At 32.6% G+C, this 25139-nt stretch overlaps 1 protein-coding gene across 1 annotated transcript in view; it reads left to right on the plus strand.

Annotated features, from left to right (window-relative positions):
* Positions 1-21853, plus strand: part of LOC110999910 (alkaline phosphatase-like) — a 34416-nt gene extending 12563 nt beyond the window's left edge. The window contains exons 2-12 of the mRNA XM_022269197.2: positions 9985-10162; positions 11174-11255; positions 13051-13192; positions 14315-14489; positions 15516-15694; positions 17599-17806; positions 19694-19873; positions 19967-20161; positions 20785-20982; positions 21131-21261; positions 21363-21853. Coding sequence (XP_022124889.2) covers positions 10066-10162; positions 11174-11255; positions 13051-13192; positions 14315-14489; positions 15516-15694; positions 17599-17806; positions 19694-19873; positions 19967-20161; positions 20785-20982; positions 21131-21261; positions 21363-21611 — 1836 coding nt within the window. The 5' untranslated portion in view covers positions 9985-10065 and the 3' untranslated portion in view covers positions 21612-21853. The remainder of the gene's footprint in view (positions 1-9984; positions 10163-11173; positions 11256-13050; positions 13193-14314; positions 14490-15515; positions 15695-17598; positions 17807-19693; positions 19874-19966; positions 20162-20784; positions 20983-21130; positions 21262-21362) is intronic.
* Positions 21854-25139: the final 3286 nt, after the last annotated feature.

The raw sequence follows: 25139 nt of genomic DNA on the forward strand, positions 1-25139 counted from the left end.
AAACAAACATCTGGGAAACACAATTTCTTGTGATGTATTCAGTCAAACTTGTAGAAGTTTTGCGGATGCTTCCCAGAAATATGATGCTAACCACAAAGTTATATTTCCACTGTGAAATATATTTTCGATGCCCTAAACAAGGTAAGAAAATAAAAGGCTTTTCTATAAACAATAAAAGGATATTTAGATAAAATAAAGTGCACCAGCCCCACTACGATTTCCTGAGATGTCTCTACTTTTTGACACGTTAACTGTACCTACTTGACAATAATTTCTGCATAACACATTTTATAATAAACTATTGTGGCACAGTAGGAATATTTACTGTTTCGGACAGGTTGAGATGTTTTAAGTGAACGTATGTAATGTAAGTTTTAAAAGTGTTTTTTTTTTAATAAAGTCGTAAAAGATAAATGGACGTCGGAAGGAGAAAAAGCGTTGGGCGATGAAAGTGCGTTTTTTGAGATGTTTATTATGTGGTTTGTGTTATTAGTTCATTATTTTATTTAAAAACATTTTTGTTTTTAACATTTAATTTTAAACTACTTGATATAATAATTTTGATATCCATTACGCTTTTATGTTGTAAGGCGAAAGTATTCTGCATGTGATTTTGACAGTAAGTAGACATTTTGTGTACTTATGAGTGGTATAAGTGAAATAAAAAGAAATGCGGGCGACACGATCAAGGATTATCCACAGCAATGCCATTGCTTCAAATGACACACAAAGCCCGCGCGGCTTTCTCATTTATGAAAAGTCTGATGCCGAAGACCCTTAAAGGATAGATTTTACTGGATTGTTTAAATAATTTATATATATTTTTTTTAATTTTCTCATTAAAAGAGTCACTATCTAAAGTATAAGGTTTACAAAGCCATAATTGCTACCATTCGTTTTAAATTTATTTGAAATATTTTTTATTCAGATGTAACAGTTGGTTCGCACGACCAATTTTACTTTCCCGAGAAAGACCTGCTCGCCCAACCTTAATACATTCAATTTACAGTTAGAGGGGATCGTAACAACCTATTACAAACATTAGAGCTTACTATGAAAGTGAATGCTCAGGAAAATTATCTCAAGACAAAGGCAAATGGCACGAGAACTCAGCGTACTGTTTTTGTTAACACTATTCATTATAGGCATCTGTTTTTACTGACAGTATGGCCGAAGGGTGATTTTATGTCCCGATAGTTGAACTAGATTCTTTTGAGCATAATAATTATAATTATTACTCATATGTAAACTTACCAGGAACTACTCCTGTATAATATTTAAATATTCTACTGTTTGCGTTTAAACCCTTCGAAGTAAAGTAATTAAACAGTTCAATTAAATTTATTTACACCAACTTACAAGGAATAATTAATCAAAAGCTAATATTATGTTAAGAAACTACTGACTGCTTCGGATGGAAATTGAATGACGACTACGAAGATCCAGAACCTGAATGGTGTTCAGACTCATTATTATAACGCGATGTAAAGTATTTTACAGTATGCTGCTTATAAACAAACTTCTAAATTTCAAACGCTGTGAAAATGCCTAGACGAACTTTGTAATTCTAAATGCGTTAATTTATTGGGCATTTGAGCTGAGATGTTTCATCTGAATTGAGTGGTTGTTACCTACTATACAATTTCGATAAGAAACGTGCAATGTGCTCTCAATGTGCTTTCAATTTTAATAAAACGAAAGCTAGAAATAGTTTTAAACTTGTAAATCTATTTACCAGAATATTATGATATTTCGTCATATCACATACTTTTTCAACTTATTACCTGGGTTATATATTCGAAATACTCGAAGCGCTACTTTTATTTAGTTTTGCCAGCCGTCAGTCAATTGCTTAGTGTAAATTTGATTGAAAATAGCAATGGTAACTAGCATAAAGCGTTCACAGTTAACAAAATCCATCGTCTATGGCCACTAAAATTATATTTTCATATGAGTCTGGTGTGAGAAGTTATTAAACACAACAATGCAACGATGAAAATACAGACTTTATTGTTAAAGGAAATATAAAAATAGAACCGAGCTTAATATTGGGGTGTCAATAATAAGATCTAAGAAACCCTAACGATGCTCGGTGCAGTATTATCTTTCCATTAATATATTTTTCTAGTATCCATTGCAAAGCCGACTACTTTTCAAGGATTTTAATTTATTGTATGAGGCAACATAATGATACATGTTTATAAGTTTATTATATATTATTAAAATTACAGAAATGCGAACTACAAACAAACAAGTTTATAAACTACACACCTAGACCAAAGGTGGCCTATATTAATTTAATTAGTATTCATTAAACGTATTAGATTAATAAATATTATCTGGATATCTTTAATTATTTATTATAAATTAATACCTAGAAACGATTACAAAAAGCTAATTCAAATAATTGAAAAGAAAAAAATTAAACCAAAATTTCATTACGCTTTTCATTCTATTGAAGGGAAATCACAAATCTTTCAAAAGAGGAATCGTTTACTTTTATTCATTGAATACAACTTGAAACGAACATAGCTGGAATCTCTTTATTAAGAAGAAATTCGACTTTACGTTCTCCTAATTCAATTAATTAATTAATAATTGAACCGTATGCATTTTTGTATGCCTTCATCGAGAGATTTGGTTTTGTTCGTATAAGCAAACAAATCGCTCAATAAATCTTAACGCATGTTGCTAATAGCTTTGTGTAAGCAATCTCGCCACCGAACTTCCCTCCACTTCGGCGAACATATCCTTTATACTTGAAGTATCATTAAGTATAGGATAATATGTTGTTGGTCGACAAGAATATATGGCGGTGCGTCTTTATTGCCCGAGTGATAAATGTGGCTCTAGTGTTAAGAATATCGTTCTATAAATATAACGTGAACAAATCGGATTCAACAAATTGATGATACTTCAATATTTTTATAAAATAAAACACTGTCGTACGCTATTATTGCATTAAAGCCCATCTACCAAAAACCTCGCAGGCGTATTTGAAACGGGTACACTGCTACTGTTTAATAAAGTAATGTTTTTGTCTACGATATTTTCAACACTGCAAAATGTGGTTGATAAAAGTTTGCAAGTAAAAAGTGAGACAGCCCGTGACAAATGGACACGACTTTTGCTAATTGAATCAAAGAAACGAAGTTCCCCGAACAAGTGAATAAGTTGATGTAAAAAAATAAATTCTGGGAAGTTTCTTATTCAATCCTCAATAACTAGGTTGACATTTCGTAGAGATTTTCAGGAATAAAAAAATATATTTTTACAGAATAGTTGTCGTAATATCATATTATCAGAAATAACCAAATAAAAAATCATTAAATCTTTAAATAACAAAAAATTATAAATAACAATTAACTAATTATAGGGTAGTGCGTGTAGCAACCGACAACATAAGCTCCGTCTAACAGATATTATTATAAATATAATCAGTGAATAATACAGTGCACATTTATGTTTAAAAATCGTAAATCGATACAAACTAACGGCCTACAAATGTTTAATGCATAAACTTCGAACAATTACTTGAAAAACAACATTCTGCAACGTACTGAGTGAGTGACTCGGCCACGGACCAACCTGTTAATTTTAACTTTCCTATAACCTGTGAAGTCGGAAGTGTAGAAGAGAGACAAAAGTGAAACATTTAATTGTGGAACAATAACTTAATATATTTTGCAGTGAAAGTGCATATGTGGCTGTAGCGTTTTTATATTTACCAGTCTTTACGTCAAAAATCACTCGCAAAACTAAATATATAGAGGAAATTCAAACATTCCCTCGTACTACTAGTTGGCCGCTTCCGTACGAAGACGGCACTCAATTAACGGAACAAAGATCAAATCCCGACACTTCAGGAACATTTTTTATTTTTATTTTTTTCTTTCGATCCCGAGTAAAAGGACAGATAGAATGGAAGAAATAAAGAATATATTACAAACAATGCAAGAAGCAATTTACCAACAAAAACTCGACATGCAGGATATGATGGAAGGTATTAAAGACACAATTAATCGAAGCTTAAATGAAAAGTTTAGAGAGCTGGAAAACCGGAACAAAATCATAGAAGAAAACCTTGAAATTCAAAAAAATAAAATATACCAACTAGAGCGGAACTCTCGACGTAAAAATCTACTTATTTTTGGCGTCGAGGAAAAAGAAAACAGCTACTGGGACCTAGAAAAATCCGTTGTAGGAATAATCGATAAATGCTTGAACATTAAATGCGACAAAAACAGCATCGAATACGTGAGAAGATTAGGAAAAAAGGGGGAGAAAACGAGACCCATAATCTTCACACTAGCAACGATGGGATTGAAAATAAAAATCCTTAAACAAAGGAAAAATTTTGAGTCATCACCCTATTACATTAAAGAAGATTTTCCTCCAGAAATTATTAACAAACGCAAGGAGTTGCAAATAATAGTCAACACAGAACGAGAAAAAGGCAGACTAGCGATTCTAAAATACGATAAAATTATTTATTTAAAAAATCCAAACACTGTCTCTGAAAGGTCAAGACCAGGAAAAAAGAAGAGAAACCAGTCAACGTCACCAGAGTCCAAAGAAGACAACTGCGAAGCCGATACAACAAGAAAAGCAGCGAAAAAATTATATAAAAACAAACACATAGACAACTACTTGACAAAAAAAACAAACTCAAAACGTCCCGCTCTAGAAGAATATACAGCATGTCAATAACAATTACAAGCGCCCCCTCCACCTCTCCCAAGCCGGCTGGTCACCGTGGGGGAAAAAGACTATTACCCTTCAAATCCCAAAATAAAAAATAATTCTCTCAAAATAGTCAATCGCCAAAAAGACAATCAGCACCTGTATATTGCAACAATTAATACTCTCACTCTAAGAAAGGAAGAAAGCCTTACTGAGCTAATATTAGCAATTGAAAAAATTCACTGGTCCATTATAGGCCTTAGCGAAGTTCGGAGGCTAGGAGAAGAAATAGAAGACCATGGTAATTTTGTATTTTATTTTAAAGGCGAAACATCAGGCAAATATGGAGTCGGATTTCTTATAAAAAAAGAACTTCGAAAGAATATCGAGGAGTTCTTGGGAATATCTGAACGAATTGCTATTCTGAACATTACAATGCCACAATCGAACGCAAAATGGTCTATAGTACAGATTTACTGCCCTACGGAACAAGCCAGTAACGCCGATGTGGATTCCTTCTGCGCAGATCTTAGAAGAGCTATATTAAATTATACACATAAAAATCTCATTGTTGTGGAAATGGGTGGGACACATCGCAAGAGGTACAGAAAAGTGGAGCAAAAAACTGCTTAACTGGTGCCCAAGGTACAGCAAGCGCAAAAGAGGGAGACAACTGAGAAGGTGGATTGACCACATTAAAGAAACGGCAGGTGGTACATGGCAGAGAGTGGCACAGTGTAGAGAGGAATGGCGGGATTTGGAGGAGGCCTTTGCCAAAAAAGGGCACACAGATGCACCAGATTTAGATTAATATGAAAATTTGTTTAAATGTATATAAAATATGTAAGTATCTGAATAAAGGCTATTATTATTATTATTATTATTAACTAATTATTAAAATATGGCAAAATCGGCTTTGATATTAACTAGGTTGAACGTTCAACCCATTGAGCCGTGGGATCATTAAATGATTTAATAAAATTAAATATACTAAAATGACCGAGACGAATGCAGGTCATTGGTATATGCAACTATTATGTCACTAGACATTTCACTGATAATATTGGAAACATTATCTAAATGCGTTCCGTATACCTTATAATAGGGCCGCTACATTGGAAAAAGTCTAACTAAGTAGAAGTAGTTTTTAATTAACCTCACCAGCGCCAATGTCTTACATTTATATAACAAAACCTACAGCTCAGAATTCTTCACAGCTTGAAAAGTCACAAAGGTTGGAAGCATCCTATTTATAAAGAAAATTAGGATTTTGGTTTGTGAATGTGGTTGAAAGTGTTGGTTCGTAATGTTTATTATACAAAGTAAAGTCCCTCGTCAAAGAGCACGTTATTCCTAAATACTGAATGGAAAACGGGAATCTGTTTTCAATTCAATTTTCCCGCACAGACGAGCTAAAGGCTTTTATTTATGGTTTGTGAATTTTGTGTGCGCCATTTTTAATTATGATTTGCCAAGGTCGATTCTAGTACACACGCTGATCGGTACGGTTCACGGTCAAGTAGTAATCTAATGTATTAATCAATGGCTAAATAAGTGAACCCGACAAACAAATTTATCACGTCAGCCTTGCTATTTCAAGTAATGGCTGCTGGTCCTATTTTTAAGATTCTGCTCGTCTTTAGCATTCGAAGTCGGAGGAACGCCTTAGGTTTAGCATCTTATTTATTTATTTTATTTATTTACACTTCGTTGCTAAAGAAATACAAATAACACAGTATATATAAATTACAAGGGATGCAACGGGCGGCCTTATCGCTAACAAGCGATCTCTTCCAGGCAACCTGTCATCTTTAAGGTTGGATTGGGATAAGAAGATTGCGTAAGTAAAATATTTTACAAGATTATTGCCCACATCGTTAATCATTCCAATTAATGATAGTAATATTTTCGATCTGCCTTCTAAGTATCGTACACTGAAATATATACTACATTTAAGTAATAATATGCTAATAACAAAAACATCGCGGTGATTAATTTTTATTTCATTTTCGTTTTTGAACTTGGTGGTGGAGACACTAAATTATTGCTATACTTTGACACTATTTGAAGAAGAAATATCAAGATTATCATCATATCCAAGAATTTAGATTCGACTTAATTATTCTTTACTTTTATTCGTTTGATTATAATGAAAATTGTGTTTCATAAATCAAGATAAACAATTTCTTAACTAGCTCATGAAACCACAAGGCAGCATTTAAACGCTATCGTGTTGCGTGACTGGCAACAATATAACCTTTCTTAGTTTCCTAGAAAAACAAGCTTTGCCGTAACTGCTAATAAATTCATGTTGCATTCGTTTGCAACTCCCGATTTCCATATAACTATTTTAATAAAAAAATCATGATAGTATTGTATTTCCTTTCCCACTTCAATAGAAGATTATACTTTTGATGAACATTGTAGATAATGTAGTAGGAAGGTAACATAAAATATATAACTCTAGTTTTCGAAAGAGAAAATATTGGTCTGCCTCAGTAGACGTTGCAACGCACGAATTTAAGTAATTTCATGGCCTTGCAATGTCTAAATATTAATACAACTTTTTCTTGAGTTGACTTTGTTGACTAATAAATATAATGCATAACATCTACACTACTATATACACACTACTTTGTAAGTAGGCTATACAGGTGAAGTCAAACCTTAATTTCTTAGTCGAATGGAATATTTACTTGAAAGTTAGCGAACATCTTACAGATAAAGTTTGCAGCTCACCTCGGATTCCAGAAACCAAACTAGTCGTTGGTATTAAGCAAACAAAATCGAAAGTTTTGAACATAATGTAACTTAAGCATGTCTAATGTCACATAGTATAAACAACGCTTATTGAGCAAATAATTTTTCGAACAGACTTTGATTATGCTTTCGACACACGACGAATTTATAATAATGGTATGCAATTACTTAAGCAAGAGAGTTTTTTTAATACAATGATTCATCTAGTCTGTTAGGTAACCTAAGTGACCTAAGTTTCTGAAGCATAAACAATCTATCATTAAATAGGGTAGGTAGATGTTGTTATATATATTTACATTGTAGTGCAAAGTCCATATGAATCGCAGAAGAACATTCCAATAATATATCTAATTAACATATATGAGAATATTTTGTAAGTGCGGAAAAATATAGATAAAAGAATAGTAGCTTCCATAATTATAGTACTCGTAATAAATACAAAATTAGCGCACCAACCACAAGGCTGCATAAAACGAGTAATTCTTTCCAACGAAATTACATACGTTTTTTCAACAAAATCCCTAGTGAGAACAAATGTTGTCAATAAATAAATTTAAATCGTACATTAAAGTAAAACTGCGTGCTAAGGCCTATATAATATAAATGAATACTTAAACGGTCATAGTGCTTGGATATAAATTACTTCAGTATAAATAGGTAACGCGACTGAATCTCTCAGCTGCATTTTAAGACTATACAGACAATAGTCGTAGATATACGACTTTTTTAAATGTAAAGTGGGAACAAACATTCATGGTATCTAATTATTTAAGTATAATTAGTATTATTATTATTTTCTTGTGTAGCAGTAGTAGTCTACATTTCAAGGATCGTCATGCTCACTTAAATGTCATTGCTTGTGGCCGGCATCCATGCGTCGGGTTGTCTCACTCCCTAAAATATGGCGAGAGGGCCGATGGCTTGCCATGCGTCATACTTGTGAAGGGGTGCTTCTTGTGGTGTTAGATGCGAAGTGTTAATTGAATAATTATAGAATGCATTTATGTTATATTCGTTTTACTGAACTTGATAAATAAAACAGATACTTTATAACAGATACAGGGTGGAAAAATCCACCAAGCGGTTAAAATGATTTAACGCCAAATGAATCAAACCGGAGCGTCAACGATAAATTAACTGAAAATGATATTTTGGATCGAACGAAGCGTATAGATCGTAAACAGCCTCCCTCCCTTTTTGATAAACATTTTGAAGTCGTATATTTGTCACAGTCAATGTATAACAATATACCAATTACAGAACAAATAATTTTAACTTAGTTTTTAACTAATGATAATGAGTAATGAAAGGCAAGGCATTTAAAATAAATTTCAAACGATTAAGCCATGACCGTAAAGGCAAATATAAATTGCGCTTAAAAGAGAATATGCACTAGAGCCCAGTGATTCGAATGCAGTTTGTTCAAGTTGAGGGTCGAATAATTCATAATAAAATTTAGTTAAGCTGTCTTGCCTTCCAGACATATAGTCGGTAAAATACTGTGTCATGGTTGAGCGTTTTGACATGGTGCCCAAATTATTTTCACTATCACATATAAGCACTATATGATTTGGCTTGCTTCCAAAGTAGGGACAAACTAAGACATAATCATGTTTAAAAGGCACTAATCAATTGTTTAAATAGAGATCAATCTGTGAATATTTTATTTAAATATTTCATAAGGAACTTTTTGAAAAGAAGTAATAAAGTTTTAAGTACAAAACAGATTTTGTTCGAGTTTAGCTTCGAACTTTAGCTTCTGATTAAAATTCTCAAGTACGTTTAGAATGGAGAATAATGATGTTCTAATAGTATGTAGTACTAGACTTACAATGCTCTCTGTGCACGTGTGTTTGTATAATTGCTTTTGGTCCAGCAAAAAACATAAAAGTACATTTGAAAGGTGGAAAAGCCCGCATCCACGTCCACGTACAAAAGTTTTATGTTTTATTCGCTACACCACTCCGAATTTTCGACTTATACGTATATAGAAATGTTGTTGTGGAAATAACAAATAGATTTTTGTTATTAATTTATAATAATATCAAATAAATTTTGTTGCAAAGGATTGTTGACACGTTCATAATATCATGTAGAAGTTATTTCCGTTAAATCAATTCATATATTTGCCTCTGGTGTAATTGAATAAAAAGATAAATATAAATATTATTGTTATAGAACGAAGATGATATTCAGGAATGTGATTAATTCCCTTGGCAATCTCGGTTCATAATCGAATCCTCTCACAATACGAGAAAATTTATTATGCTTGAGTGAAATCGTTTTTCCTTTTGTGGAAATACAATCGATTAAACAATAAAATATCAATAGACCGGATTTGTATTAATTACGAAATTATTTACTATGTAACTTTGTTTAAAGAATAACTCGAGCTCTATTGAACTTTATCTTTTTGGGAGACAAAAATATTAATTTAAACTTATTTGAAATAGAAATATAACATTTCAAATTAATTCAAACCTCACTAATTTGGGTAATTAATTTATTTATAATAAATACTGATTTTTATTTGTTTTGCAGATTTGGGTCAGATGAACTGGTCGTGCTCGAAGGTACATTTGCGCGACGCTTGCGCCTTTGCACCGATGAAGTTTGCTAACCATGAGTGTCTGGTGCCGTGTCGTGATTATGGTGTTCACGATCAGAACCGGTGTGCTGTCTCCGGCGCCGATGAATGCTGAAGTTAAAGAAACCTACGGTAAAATATGCACATTTTGTTAAGTGTTAGTCTTTTTATTTGCCTCCGACTTAATTTTACTCGGAGATTTAGAGCCATTGTATCTTAAAAAGGTAAACTAAAAAAAATGAGATTTCAATATATTGTCACTCGCACAAAACTAACTCACTGGAGTTGTTTGGCACTTGTCACGCCTTCTCGAGTATACAGTGAGCTCTCAAGAGCTTCTTCAATACATTTTTGTAACCGTGACTTCAACGATGCCAGAACAGCCACTCGAATAACAAAACAGATTTTGGGTGCAAAAAAATAAAGTTATTTTTGGAATGGCACATGGTTTATTTAGGGAACTCTTGAAATACTATAGCTGATGTTGTAAATTTACTTATTAAAAAGAATTACTGTTTTAAGAAAGCTATACAAAACCAAAACCCTGAAATCTTCATTGTGAATTACTCTATATACATTTTTTGCGCACGTATTTGTAGTTGAATTCCTATTAAAATGCTGGACCGATTTTGATGAATTTTTTAGGCACAAGACAAGTGTTTTGTGGAGTGAAAAGTATAATCCGATTAAATGATGATTATAATCGCTTATTTAACATTGCGTTACATTCTTCTCGTCTCTCGTGTAAGCATTTATGTCATTTTTTCAATATTAATGAGGCCTCCCAGTGTTCGTTATTATCCCACTTTGAATTAAACTACAGCAATATAGTTCGCTCATAGCACAAACACTTCGGTGGAGAATTTGCGACCTAGGACACACGTATTTTGTATTTAGAGTAAGCTATTTGCACGCCGCATTGTTCACTAAAGTAGTTCCTTTGTTGTGTATCATTAATGTACAACACACTCTGACTCACTTTTCTATTAAGCATGTTTAATGCACATTTTATAATAAAAAGTAAGTCGCTACTTGTAATATTTATCACGATAAAATTTTTAAGGTAACTTCTTATTTTTGTAACGATTGTATTTCTTGTTATACTCGTCAGGTCACATGAATTAAAAATAATTTCCTTTTCAGATCGCCAATATTGGTATACTCAGGCGCAGGAAACATTGCAAAAACGTCTACAATACGTAACTGGGAAAAATCCTATTGCAAAGTAAGTTTATTGATTTGAAAGTTTATTGTTTGGACTTAAGTCTATATAAAAGAATTTCACAAAACGGTATAGGAAAGATAACTATACCTTTATATAATATGCTATAATGATTAATTATTCACAAAGAATTATCTAACTTTGTGTTAAAAGCAATCACTTCGACTTTGAGACGGTTAAATCATGTGATAAAACAAATTTTCTCGGTGATCAAAGTCATTAATCTGTGTATTTTACACATATTACAGTTTCATATTCTTTGTGATCCCCTGAAGATTTGTGGCTATAAAATCTGGCATAATTTATCAAACTGAGACCTTACGAGCAATTCACGTCGTGTTACAAATAAATTAATAGCAAAAAAGAAAATTACTTTTAAAGGTCTTATGTTCTTGGCCATTTTTATGTTTCGATGTTCTCGCAGGCATTAAAGCTTAACTTTATAACTCCATTTATAACGGAGTGAGTAAGGAAATAGTACAGGAACGAGGGCAGCACCTCAATAACGGCACAGAAAGGTCAAAGTTTACGCCTGGAAAAAGGAAGGTGTAGTAACTGATAATAAATAGTAATAATATATTGTCGTCTAACCATAGAAAAGTACAGGGCAGAGACCGATTTTTGACAAAGCAACAAACGAGAACCAGCAAATACTGGAGATAATGACTTAAAAGATTATTTTTTTGACATCGGCCATTAAAACTAATCATTTTAACATATAAATCTAATTTTGAATAGCTTCTGCTTGATTCCACCGCACAATGAACTGAACTGAGAATATAAGCGAATTTGTGACAAGATTCGTGACATTTCGTGTACTTTTTCCGCGGCAGAACCCGAATCGCCTACAGAGTCAAATGGCAGTCATAATGAAAATGATGACTGTGGAGTCACTATTATTATCGACTAATGAATTTATAGACCTAGCAGCATTGACGACTATGGTGGCTCTACCATTATTAATGATGACTGATCATGAAATAAAAATTGCAATTACTATAACCTTTCAAGTTTATTTGGAGATCTAGTAGTAATATTGGCAAGTATATATATAAAAACAGGTTATAAACTGATAAGACTTTGACATTGTTAATTTACCAGCTATGTGACAGATATTGACATTGGCAGTTGATGTCATCGCCATTGCTTCGACATATATAATATATACGTAAACATACTTGCGCAAATTTTAAGTACTTAGCTAGCACCGGGACCAGTTAATTTACGAATGACTATCTAACAATTGTAAAATGTGAAATATATACTATAATTTTAAGTATAAAACGTAATACAGGCAAGTATAATACATCAATACAAGAAAAGTTTGTTCGCAATGCTTTTCTTATTCAAACCATACTTAATGAATTTCAAATTCAGGACAATCGTAAATAATTCCAGGTGCCTTCAGACTGGGTCTTCTTAAGTGCAAGGTTTCGCAAATATAGGAATTTAAATGAAGCTCATTGTTCCTCTGAAGTCCTCATATTTGTGTATCGTACGAGAATATACGGAGCAATTAGTTTTAATTAGCCGCCGCGTATAAGCAGTGCCGTACCCCTTTATAGCCGGAAATCTCGGAAGGCAAAACAAAACGGAATTGGGTATAATGTACAATATTTCTTACAGTCCTTCCACTGTTATAAAAATAAAAAGTACCTAAATTATTTCTACTGTTCAAACCAATAACATATTGTTTAATAATTGTTACTTATTTCCTAGTCGAAGTGAGAACGTGATGAACAATAACGGATGAACGTGTGTATTCAAAAATGAGATAAAAAGTAAATACATTTTGTAGGAACGTGATATTAGTAGTAGGGGACGGGATGAGCCTAACCACAGCCACCGCCGCAAGGATACTTCGCGGCCAACGACGGGGTCACAGCGGAGAGGACACTGATCTGGTCTGGGACACTTTCCCCGCTGTAGCTTTGGCGAAGGTAACATTCATTAAGAATATATCTTGTATAAAAGAGACACATTTTAAAATAAATTATGATAACCAAGAGTTTCTCTGAAATATCTTCATAATATTTTCTACAATATTTTAAATAAGCCTTAAATCGTCATACATTTTAGATAAATGTAATAAACGTTCACGTTACGCAAGGCCTTAATTAAAATTAAGTCTGTCTTATCTTCGGCAAAGGTCGGATTAACACAAAGATGGAGCCCAAAGTTTGCGAAACCAAAATATTATTCTGCTGTATTTGTGTACATATTATGTAAGTCATATTTGACTTGTGCTAACCCCGTTCTTGTTTAAGATTTAAGCACTTTAATTAAAGTTATCTTTCTTAATCCTTATTAAAGCAAACACGTAAGCCACCGCGAAAGCGTCGAAGATATTATTAAAACTTCTGAAAAATACTTAGAAATAATTATTTGAGAAATTTATTTACAATTTTCTTTACAAAGTAACTAATTAATTATCCTGATATTTGATAGGCATCTGTCGACACAAATTTCAGAATTAGAACTCAATTCATAAACTTCCCCAGAATCCAAAACTGGACTGAATACATTTTTGCGTATTGTAACATTGTTTTCAAAAATCCAAAAATACTATATAAAGTAGAAAAAAAAATTATACTTCGTGTAGTCGTCCCTTCCCTTCGACAGTCTGTTAATCAAGATATTTGCAGAAGCGTACAGCTGATTTTCGACATAGTCATAACTGATTATGTGGCCTTATCAAATCAGCTATGGTCCACATTTGTTAATCCGAAAAGAAAAAAAAATAGTCGTTTTAGTGATTATAATTACACAGACAAACAGAGATACGCTGAAATGTGTGTTTTTTTAATACAACACATTTCTTAGGCTTTATTCTCATTATCCGACATATTAACAAACGCAAGATAAACAATTGCTTATACAAACAATCTTGGGTCTCCTTCGTCCCTTATTTGAATAGTCTGTTTATATTGTAAATGAAAATCACATAACTTGCGATTTATAAACATAGAGCTTAATTCTAAATAAATATATGATTTTATGAGCACCATTCGCCAATTGAAAAAACATTTTGGTCTTAGATTTTATCATGTTTTTTCCCTCAGACCTACAACGTGGACGCTCAAACCGGCGAATCATCGGCTTGTGCAACTGCTCTGCTCTGTGGGGTGAAGGCGAGATATGAAACCTTAGGACTCGATGCTACCGGAAGATTCAACAACTGCGCCTCGGCAGTTCACTCCAAAGTTACTTCTCTCATAGACTGGGCGCATGATGCAGGTAACGACTCCCTGGTATACCTACTATGGGATTTATGCTTACAAACCATATCTAGTGCCGTGACTGATCGTTACAAAATTAAGTAATTTAGAAACTACTCCACAAATATTGAAAAATTCTTGATTTTAATTAGATTTCATTTAGATAATGAAATAATTTTTTTAATCAGGCCAAGAATTTTAAGCTTGATTATGTAAAATTGTTAAAAATAAAAACAAAATATTTAAAATTCTTCTTAATAAATGATTATATAATAATGTTATTAGAGAAGAGATTTATTTGCAGAACTTCAGTGTCCACATGTACCCATCTTTTTAGTTTTGCCTTGTAACTCAAAATAATTTCATATTCTGAAGTTCCGACACGCGACAGGCCAACATACAATTGCCAACGGGCAAAACATTATTTTTATAGATATTCATACGTTCTATAAATAAATAAATAAATAATATTTAGTACAACAATTTTTTGTTCTATCATCAATAGTTTCCACAACGAACGCGTAGACAGATCTTTCATGGATAATTTTTTTCACACCTTGGGTTATATTATTGCATTTTTATCCCTATATTTTTGAAACTGTAATATTCTCTGTAAAAATCAAGTCATTGAAATCGGTCCAGTACTGTTTGTGTGAAAACATTACAAACATCATACGAAAATACAAATTGTTTCCCTGTATATTATTATTATAAATAAGAAATTAATGGTAATATTTCCATGGGACAGAGAAAATATAATTTATTGTTCTAATGGTCTACGTAGTGTGCTACGTTGTAGACTGTTGTTAGTCGTGATATCGAGACTGTCGTCATAATAAATTATTATTGTTCACCTGACACTTATTGTAAGTATATTCTTATTTTGTGCAATAAGTAAACTTATTATTACTTATAAGTAAACTTATCTTCCGATCTTTTCTTATTGATCAGTCATATGTTATTTTTTACCCATACCGCGTACAGTCCTCAAGGTAAGGTTTACTAAATATATGCTACACCTAATTGTATTCATATTATTGATCAGGTAAATCTAGTGGCATTGTCACAACTGCGAGAATCACTCATGCAACACCAGCTGCATTATATGCGCACGCGCCTTCGCGCTATTGGGAAGATGACAGCAGAGTGCCCCCCACTGTTCGGCGAGACTGCAAGGACATCGCCCTACAACTTGTTGAAAACGAACCAGGGAAGAGCATTAATGTATGTGCTTGTAAAATATTCATATAATATTTGATTTTATGTTAATTAAATGTTATTTACCGATTCAAAATTTAATTTTTATTATTTTTATTATTTATAAATTTACAAAACCTTAAGTAGTCGAGAGAGGAAATACTAGTATTTTAAAAGCCTGATTATTCCTTGTTTTTACGCAAATTCCAGTCTAGACAATGTAAATACTTGAATAAATTAAACAGTACAATGTATTACCACAATTCATTACCGAATGAGAGGATAACATATTAAAACAATCAAATAACTGTAAAGCACTTGCATTTGGTTAATTCGTTATACTTGTAAACAAGATAACCGAAGTAGCAATAAGTTGTAGCTCAAAAGGTTTAGTCTGTTAATTACGCCTTATTATATATTTAATTAGGACTTTAAGGTGTTAATTATAAATGCTTGCGCATACGAACTCTTGAGTCAACGCACTCAGACTCCTAAATGGCCCCGATAAAGTATACTCGTTTACATAAAATTTAATCCCTAATTTTTTACGTTTTAAATTTATTATAATTACGAGATTTTTAAAGCCCTTTTTACTTACAAGCTTTTCACGTGCCCTTTCAGTCGAATATATTTCAGCAATTGAGAATCTTTTAGAAAGTAAAAAAATATCGTTTTGGTTATCGCAGTGAGTCCAATTACTTATACTCTTGCATTTAACCCGTTCAACAAATTTTATTAATAATACAGGTAAATGTATATATAAAATAAAGGCGCCATAATGCATCAATGTAATCGGGCTTTCGTTTCGCACGTTTGCGCAAATACAAAATATATTATTCCGTAGAAATAGTGTTGTCCTCGCAGCCCGACGTGTAACTGAATACCTGCATAATATGCAGAACAATTTCCTGTAGTACTCCTAATTTTAGTTTTGTTTTTATACGATAACCCTTTAACGATTGAAACTTAAAATTCAATCGTAAACTTATGAAAACTATATGCAAAATGATATAAATCCCGAAGTTGAGCACGAATAATTTGTTTCACTCCAAAGCAAGCGTCTCTTTTGTTAGTCTTTTATTAAGACCGAGAGCAATAGAGATTCGCCATAAGTGGCTTTACGCCTGGCTTTATTCAACTTGCATAATTCACCCCTTTATTCTGTACAACATAGCTCGCGACTTTATATAAACGAGCCTTTGTTCATTCAGCGGATATTAAAAGTCTAAGGATAATTAAATTACCTCTGCTGTTGTTTTTCACTTAACTGATTCACTTAAGTTTGTTTTTTTTTATTTATTTATAGCTGCACCACCACACAGCACCACAAGGTCACACGTAAAAAAATCTAATCAAATGAAAGAAACAAGTTATGCAAATTATAGTTGTGTGGCTTCAGTATTAGGTGCGCTCGGCAAATTCAGAGCACTTGCAACGTCTTAAATCTCTAGAAGAAGAAATGCTCAATTTATACAAGATATGAGCTGAGTCTAGCACAGGCTATACGAGACACAGCATTCACCAGATCCTAATGACAAAGAAGTGCCTTTAAGTTGTAGTTCTGTAGACGAACGCTATACGGTTTTTTTGTAAATTTGTCAGAAAACGCATTTGCACGCCCTTCACATTCTGACGACTTCATATTGCCTGTGGGTTTCACATGACACCACAATATTCCATTGTATACAGCAATCATAGAGCTGAAATTTTGAAGCAAATCCCAAGATTACGAATATTGTAATTAATAGGTTGTTTTAATAAATTACGACAGTTAAAAATACTTCTTAAACGTACGCTACGAATTCGTAAGCGAAAGCAGAATTTTATGGAGCAACACATAAGTGAAAAACGAATCCCACAATAGTGTATGTTCTATGATATACAAAACCATATTTCAAAATTAGTTTAATGATTATAAAATATTGTTAAAGGTTTTAATGGGCGGTGGTCGGCGTCATTTTCTGCCAAACGTCACACCAGACCCTGAGCACCCAAGCAGAGATGGCAGGAGGCTGGACGGAAGAAATCTCGCTGAAGACTGGGCGAGAGAAAAGAAAAGAAGACATTTACGGGCCCAGTACATACATACCAGGGAGCAATTGGCTAAATTAGATCCGAGAAATGTGGATTATTTGTTAGGTTAGTACTTTAGTATAACAATGATGTATTAATATTGCAAAGGACCACTCTGTCTCATACCTTTTATTCTTGTCGTCGAGCACCGTGTTCTTGTGATTACATGTAACGAAGTTAGAATTTTGAACGAATTTAGAATTACATACTTCTAAAGAAGATGTTTGTTTAGTTTTTTAAATATTACTTTTATTATCATTACTTTTTCCTCAAACTTTTTAACATGAATCGTTAAAAATTGAAAACGATTGTTCTCTTATACAATTATGAAGTATACCTACACATATACATATACAGTCCAGCGATAAGTTCTATTTTAAATGCAAATGCATTTAATTTTCATTTTTCACAAAGTGTCTTGCTGAAAGGTTTCTCAACATGATCCAAGACTATATCTTGATATAATTTAAATGAAGTTTTTTTGACAAAAGTGTAGCTTTGTAGTTCCTTGATAAGACATGCCCCACTAAATTGTGATGATGACCCTGAAGCAGTGGGAATCTTAATTTCTCGGTAAGATTTTGTGCTTCCTAATGGGGTTACGACCACTTCTGGCTTTAACAGCATAAGCAGCCTTTGATGTACTTACATACAGCCGATACCAAGCTTTTAAAAAACTCTAATTAAAAAGTTGAAAAAAAAAGAAAAGTTTTTATTCAATACTGTTAGTATTTTTGGCCAGCCTGTTATATTGAAGCTGGCAACGCAATCAACACTTGCCAAAGCATACTCCGCTGGCAAAAACACCCCTGTTCAATTGTAATAAAAGTGTTGCGGTTAAAGCAACCACGTCCAGATTTAATTTAGTTAAAATACAAATATGTTAATGCTTTAAAAAAAGTAGCTTGTAGTCACAGAATTGCGCACAAAACAATAATTATACTTAATACGCAAATGAAGTTGTGACATAAATGTTCAAAAAAATAAACAAAATTTCTACATTACTACTATACATACTATTGTAAAATGAGATGTTTACCGAGATGTAACAACTTTGATATCACTAATTTTCGGTCGAACACATTAAAAACTTGTGAACAGATAACGTACTCGGATTGCAGTTAGATTGTTGTTTTCCGCGATTAAACTTTCCTTCGAGAAACTTGCAGCAATCTCGTAAGTTTCTGTCATCTCAGATGTTCAGCTTGGCACTGAGACAACTTCGCTTGGCCAATATATTTTTTGCGACACGAAATAAATGTCACAAAAATTTATTTCTAAACCGAGAAAAAGATACACTTTTCGTAAATTTGCCACCTCCAAATATTTGAAAATATACTATTTAATCCGATTCTAAAGACCAATACGCATCTAATTAATGGGCATAAAATTAAGAGTCCTTAAGGAACTCACTCCAGCGGAAATCCGTTTAGCCGCTTGACTGACGTCTCTTCAGTAAACATGACTCGATGCTATTTCATTTCCGCTTTGTCTTAATGAAACTAAGAAAATTACACTTTTGTTACGAGAAATAGTATTGGGATACTTGTATATTGTAATTGCATATATCTTGTTAAATGTTGTGTAATAAAATACAGAGAAGAAAAATCTTTAAAATAATCAAAGAAGTTTATTGATTGAAAGCAATAATCGGATTTTCCCGCTGTTAATAACGTAAAATTATAATTATATTCAAGATTCATTTTACGTTTCTGTAATTGAAACAAAACTTGTGATTTAAATATGATGATTTATACAAGATCATTAATAAAAAATATTATTTTCATGTACATTTGATTTGATTAGGCAATTGTTTTATTTTTCAATGATTATCTACCTCCTATGTATAGGATTCATATTGATATCTACCTTTATAAACAGAAACAATATTTCTGCGGCGCATACAATTAAAGTTGCCTCTCAGCATCGAAGTTTATTGCCTTTGTTTCTCAGGGTTGTTTGAATATTCACACATGGAGTTTAATGCGGAGAGAGGAGCGGTAGCGGATACGGAAGAGGGTGCGGGTGCGACCGGAAATGGTAAAGCGGAAGATCCTTCGCTCGCTGATATGACACGCGTCGCACTTTCTATCCTGACTAAAAACAACAAAGGCTTCTTTTTACTCTTGGAAGGTAATAATTTAACAACCTGTGTAAAAGTAAATTAGAATTTTAAATTTACTTGAATAGTATTTAATAGTGCATATTGTGCTCTATCTTCACCAGGCGGTAGGATAGACCATGCTCACCATTACAACAACCCCTATAGAGCCCTGGACGAAACGTTAGAATTAGAGACGGCGTTACTGGCAGCCTTAGAGAAAGTCAATCCAGCTGAGACGTTGATCGTGGTCACCGCTGATCACGGCCACGTTATGACTTTTGGCGGCCAAGCGACGCCACGCGGTCATCCTATATTAGGTAAGTGTGTGCATTTTTATTATTATCACTTGCGTATAGTGAACTTCTATAGGTGAATAATACAATTGAAATACTACTTACGAACGCGACTATTTACAGTTATTCCTGTGTTAAATCACCTCGTCCTTTGTAATAATACAAACAATTTCACGATTGCACTATAGTATTGTATTTAACGCAATGATTATAATCATTGCGTTAAATACAATTACCGACACAGAACAAACATTCCTATTAAATATTGAATTACGATTTTCATACATAATTTTTTTTTACTTGGGTTTTTTCCAGGTTTATTTAAAATTGAATATTATGTATTTTGTTCTGAGAATCTATCATATCTGCTAAGACAATTCAAGCCAATATCAAGCGCAATTGTGTTCAAAGTTACATAGTTTCGATCAATAGTGTATATTTATTTAAATAAGGACTTATATGATATTTACAAAGCCATATAACTAGTCTTGCCATAAATACTGTTACATAAAAAGTAATAAATATGTAGGTACAAAAATTTTAATAATAATATGACATTACTTCAATAACAAAAAACATTTTCATTTGTAACAGAAGTTATTGCTGGACTGGACTTTTTAGCCTCATTCCTCATTTTATTCTCTTAGGATCAGACACTGTCCCATCGGACATTGATGGCCTGAAGTATACCACGTTGTTGTATGGCACTGGACCAGGCCATTCGGAACCAAGAGCATTGCCCTTCAACGGTACTCTGCCCATGTCTGTCGACGCTGTTCACGCGGCTGCTGTGCCGAGACAGTGGTCCACGCATGGAGGAGAAGATGTACCTATTTATGCCTTAGGTAAAAATAGCTTAGTAGCTTACTAAGCCACAATTGTGTTTTTATATAAATTATTATATATTTATGATTTCTAAAACCATTATATTTTTCTGCCAAAATGTTTGGCAAAATTTTAATTGTATTAAAGATAGAAACCATTACTTCTTAGGTCCAATGGCTACTGTTTTGTTTACGGGAGTTGTGGAACAGAGTTACATTCCCCATGCTATTGCATATGCAGCATGCTTAGCTCATCATGCGCATCGTTGCGTGGACTCGTTTAACTACACAAAACCTCAAGTAAGTTATTTATATTTGAATTAATATTTTTTATTCACTTTACACGTACTATTCGCTATTATTTCTGATAATAGATGTAATGTCAACCTTAACGATTATAGATAAAACTACCAAGCTGTGTACCCCCGGAAGTGAGTAGTGTTTCAGCTGCAGATGAAACTCGAAACGATGCAAGTGGCCGCCGGGTTATAGTGGCCTCTAGTGTCATGTCTGACGAAAGGGGCACGCGCACATCAGCGACTGTTGCTCTTCAGACCGACGTGCACTTTATTTTTGCATTTTACGCAACTATTTTAGTGTTACATAATCGTGTGTTGAATGATTTGTGTTGTACTGGTGTTTGTTTATAATTTTAAGAAGGCTCTTGATTGTATTTTTAGATTTGTTTACAGCTTGTTCAGCAAATAAAACAAGAGTTTACGATTACTATTAATTGTTTTTGATATTAACAAATGTATATGGTTAACATATATTATTAAGTTCAATATCGCGTTTAAAAAACAGTTGAGAATAGGTTTTTGAGTATCATCTCGATATTTATCTTTTTAAGATACTAAAACAAATTGATGAATTGAATGTTGTTATGAATTAATTGCAATGCAAATTTATATTGTTGTTTATACTGTATTAAAGATCCATTTTATTAAGATCTATAACTGTAAATATTGTATGTTTGTTTCATCTAGTGTTTATTAATGTTAAAAGTTTTTAATAAAATTTATCAACGAAAGATTTTTTGTAGATACGAGATTTCACTGTACATACAAATATAGTAGGTAAATGTAAATAAAATAATGCATCTAACTGTATTTTTATTAAATTCTTTCCTAAAACATTAATTATTCAAACTTAAGTTTCCAAAGTCATTTAGGTCGAGGGTTGATGAGAAATTTTATAATTAATCCAAATCCAATCTAATAATAATAATGAAACGTTCACGTTTAATCTACGCACTGATAATTTCAAAAACAGACTTTGCCTTTAAAGTAGTTATGAGTGTTCTGTATAATTTTGTTTGAAGTCACTAAAACTAATCGAGTTTAATTAAGTTTTTGTAATTGGATACTTAGGTAATTATGTCTTTTACAGGTTCGTTGGGTACAAATAAAATAAACCAGAGAGAGGAGTAATCACTACATCACACAAAGCGGAATCCTCCGCAGCGCCTGTCTGTCTCAATGTTTGCGATAAACTCCCAAATCCGTACAGTACGATTCATGATAATTATTGAAAGTGGCAAAGCTATGAAAAGTGAAACATCCAAAGTAACATATAAGCGTGAAATTAAATTCAAATTAATGTAGCGTTTTCTCGTTCATTACTTTTAAAATCGGCGCCTTAAAAATGATTTGAAATATTAAATGCACCTTTTAAGCGCTCCTCGTAACTGAAGAGGGTCAAGAACTACTCACAAGTGAGATTTAAAAGCGAAGTGAGTTACACTTGCATTAATTTGAAAATAATTATAGGAAGGCTCTACTTAAGAGGCAAAATGTCAATGGCGGCTACCGGTAGCCACAGACTTTTAAGCAGTTCAGTTCGCATTAAATGCAGTTCCTTTCAGGTGAACTCGTAAAAGATTGAACAGGCTCACTAAGTCCTTTAAACATGACTTTTATTACTTTAAAAGCCCCAATTGGGCTTTGACAATATCTTGTTGGTTAATACTCAATATGATGTTTTTTTTATATATATGAAGCCTCATATTCCTTATATAGAAAAATAAGGATTACTCAAGTTGGGTGAACCTATAAAATGAATTCGAACACTTTCTACGCGCAAAAGTTATATAATATTTCCACAAATCGCAACTATACAAAAACGAGTGGTCAATGTTCAAACAGAAGTTGGTGAAAGTTACATGACTTGGGAAAGTCTATTACAATTTTTCACAAGCAGTTTAGAGTTTCATAGAGAGACTGTGTAAGAACGCCCGCGGGGATTGAAAACATGTTTTTAGGTCGTCGGTATTTACAAATTGCTTGAGCGGGTCGACCCTTATTGGCTTGGACTTGGGTAAGGAATTACAGAAATACTTCAATGTCGATCCTTGACAAGAAATAATCATAGTATATATTGGTTTATTAAATAACAAACATTTCTAAAGAGATAATAATTTTAAAAAATAACTAGGACTGGATAAAGAGGTATCCGCCACAGTGCCTCTTAGAATGTTATTAGTGTAGGAGTTTTTATATTTATAACAGATTCAAACTTTTAAAAATTCAACGCGATAACTTATAAGTTTGCTGAGGTATTGGTAAGTTTTATTAAGTAAATTGGTTATATTTTCACTAGGGACCGATAACAATTAATTATATACGTATTTGACGGATGCATATCTCATTTTTTTTCCTTTTAAATATAGTAAAACCTATATGTATATATATTAGTATGTATGTAAACATATATTTATTTATTAAATTATTATGTAACGCAACTCAGGAATGATACTTATCTATGCATTGACAAATTAAGTAAATAAATCGAAATCAAAAGATGAATTAACTTGACGCTTAGCTAACGTTTCAACATACAACGAGCTGTAAATATTTCGTGATCCTGAATAAAAAATAGCGCGCAGGAATGTTTCGGAGGTCTACCCAGGTTGTCCATTAAATCTTGAATCAGGCTAAGGCTGTATCTTTATAAAGGTGACAGGTAAGTTGACGAAGATTTATCGAGCAAACATTAGCACTAGGACGTGGAACGGGCACCTTCTTACAAGATTAACGGCTCACCTTGACCCTTTAATGTCCGGGGAATGAAATTCATGAGAAATTCTTGATTTATGCCTACTTTTGGAGGTTTCGTTATGGTATTTAAGTATAAAATATGGGAAGGCGATCAAAATAAGCGAAACGAAAAACGAAGTCACATTGTATCAAAGTGTAATGGTCTGTAAGAGGGGATTACATATGTTATTCATAAATCTTTTAAGCAAGATTTTGTGTTAGAGGTTTGTTAAAGGCAAAGGGTAATAATATTTTTTGCTAATAAATATTAAATGCACAAATACCTGAAAGAATTTTAGTACAAAATAATTTACACCTAATATAAATGTCTAAAGCTTTCATATTCAAGATATATGTTATAAAATCTAAAACATAAAAAACGTATCTCTATTTGTACCTTATTTGTGTATTTGTATCTTATTTTTGTTATTTACAACGACCCTTCTATCTTGAATTCCAAAATAATATTTGCATTTCTTACCATAAATTTATATATTCAACGCAATTTCCAACAATTACCTCTTGAATAATACTGTTAACATGTTTTTCACTTGTATATATTATGTATATTTTAATTAGCACATTTTGTGCCTCAAAATGTCAAATTACAAAATGGAGATATTTATATGTAGGTACGTTTCATATTCACGTTGCAGTGTTTTTCTTTTAAACGCGTTATACTTTCAACATTACTTAAATATTTTTCAACATTATGTAAAAAGTTAATTAAAGTTATTTAAAATTATTGATAGTGAATATGTTCCACAAAAAGAACAGTTTTGGTGGCCATCGATCCATACAATTCATGCTAAAATGGTAAAAAGTACATACCTCGTTATAATGTCTCCTTACCAGAAAGAGAGGCACACAATATTATCAGTCGTAAGGATTTGGAGAAATTCTATTTGTTTGGGAACAAAGAGAGGTTACACTGATGCTAATTGTTACCTTGCCTCACAATAGTTCTTAAACACTCATTGTAAAATTCTAAATCACTATTTACGTATTACGTCCACTGACGTAACTATTATCAAATATAATTAATAAAAAGTATGTTGATATGAAAATGCATCTAACGTATCCAAAATCTAAGTAGAGCAAATCTCAACAATGACTTTTGTGAGTCACATTTATTAGAAAATA

Source organism: Pieris rapae, chromosome 9, assembly GCF_905147795.1.
Source record: "Pieris rapae chromosome 9, ilPieRapa1.1, whole genome shotgun sequence".
NCBI lineage: Eukaryota > Metazoa > Arthropoda > Insecta > Lepidoptera > Pieridae > Pieris > Pieris rapae.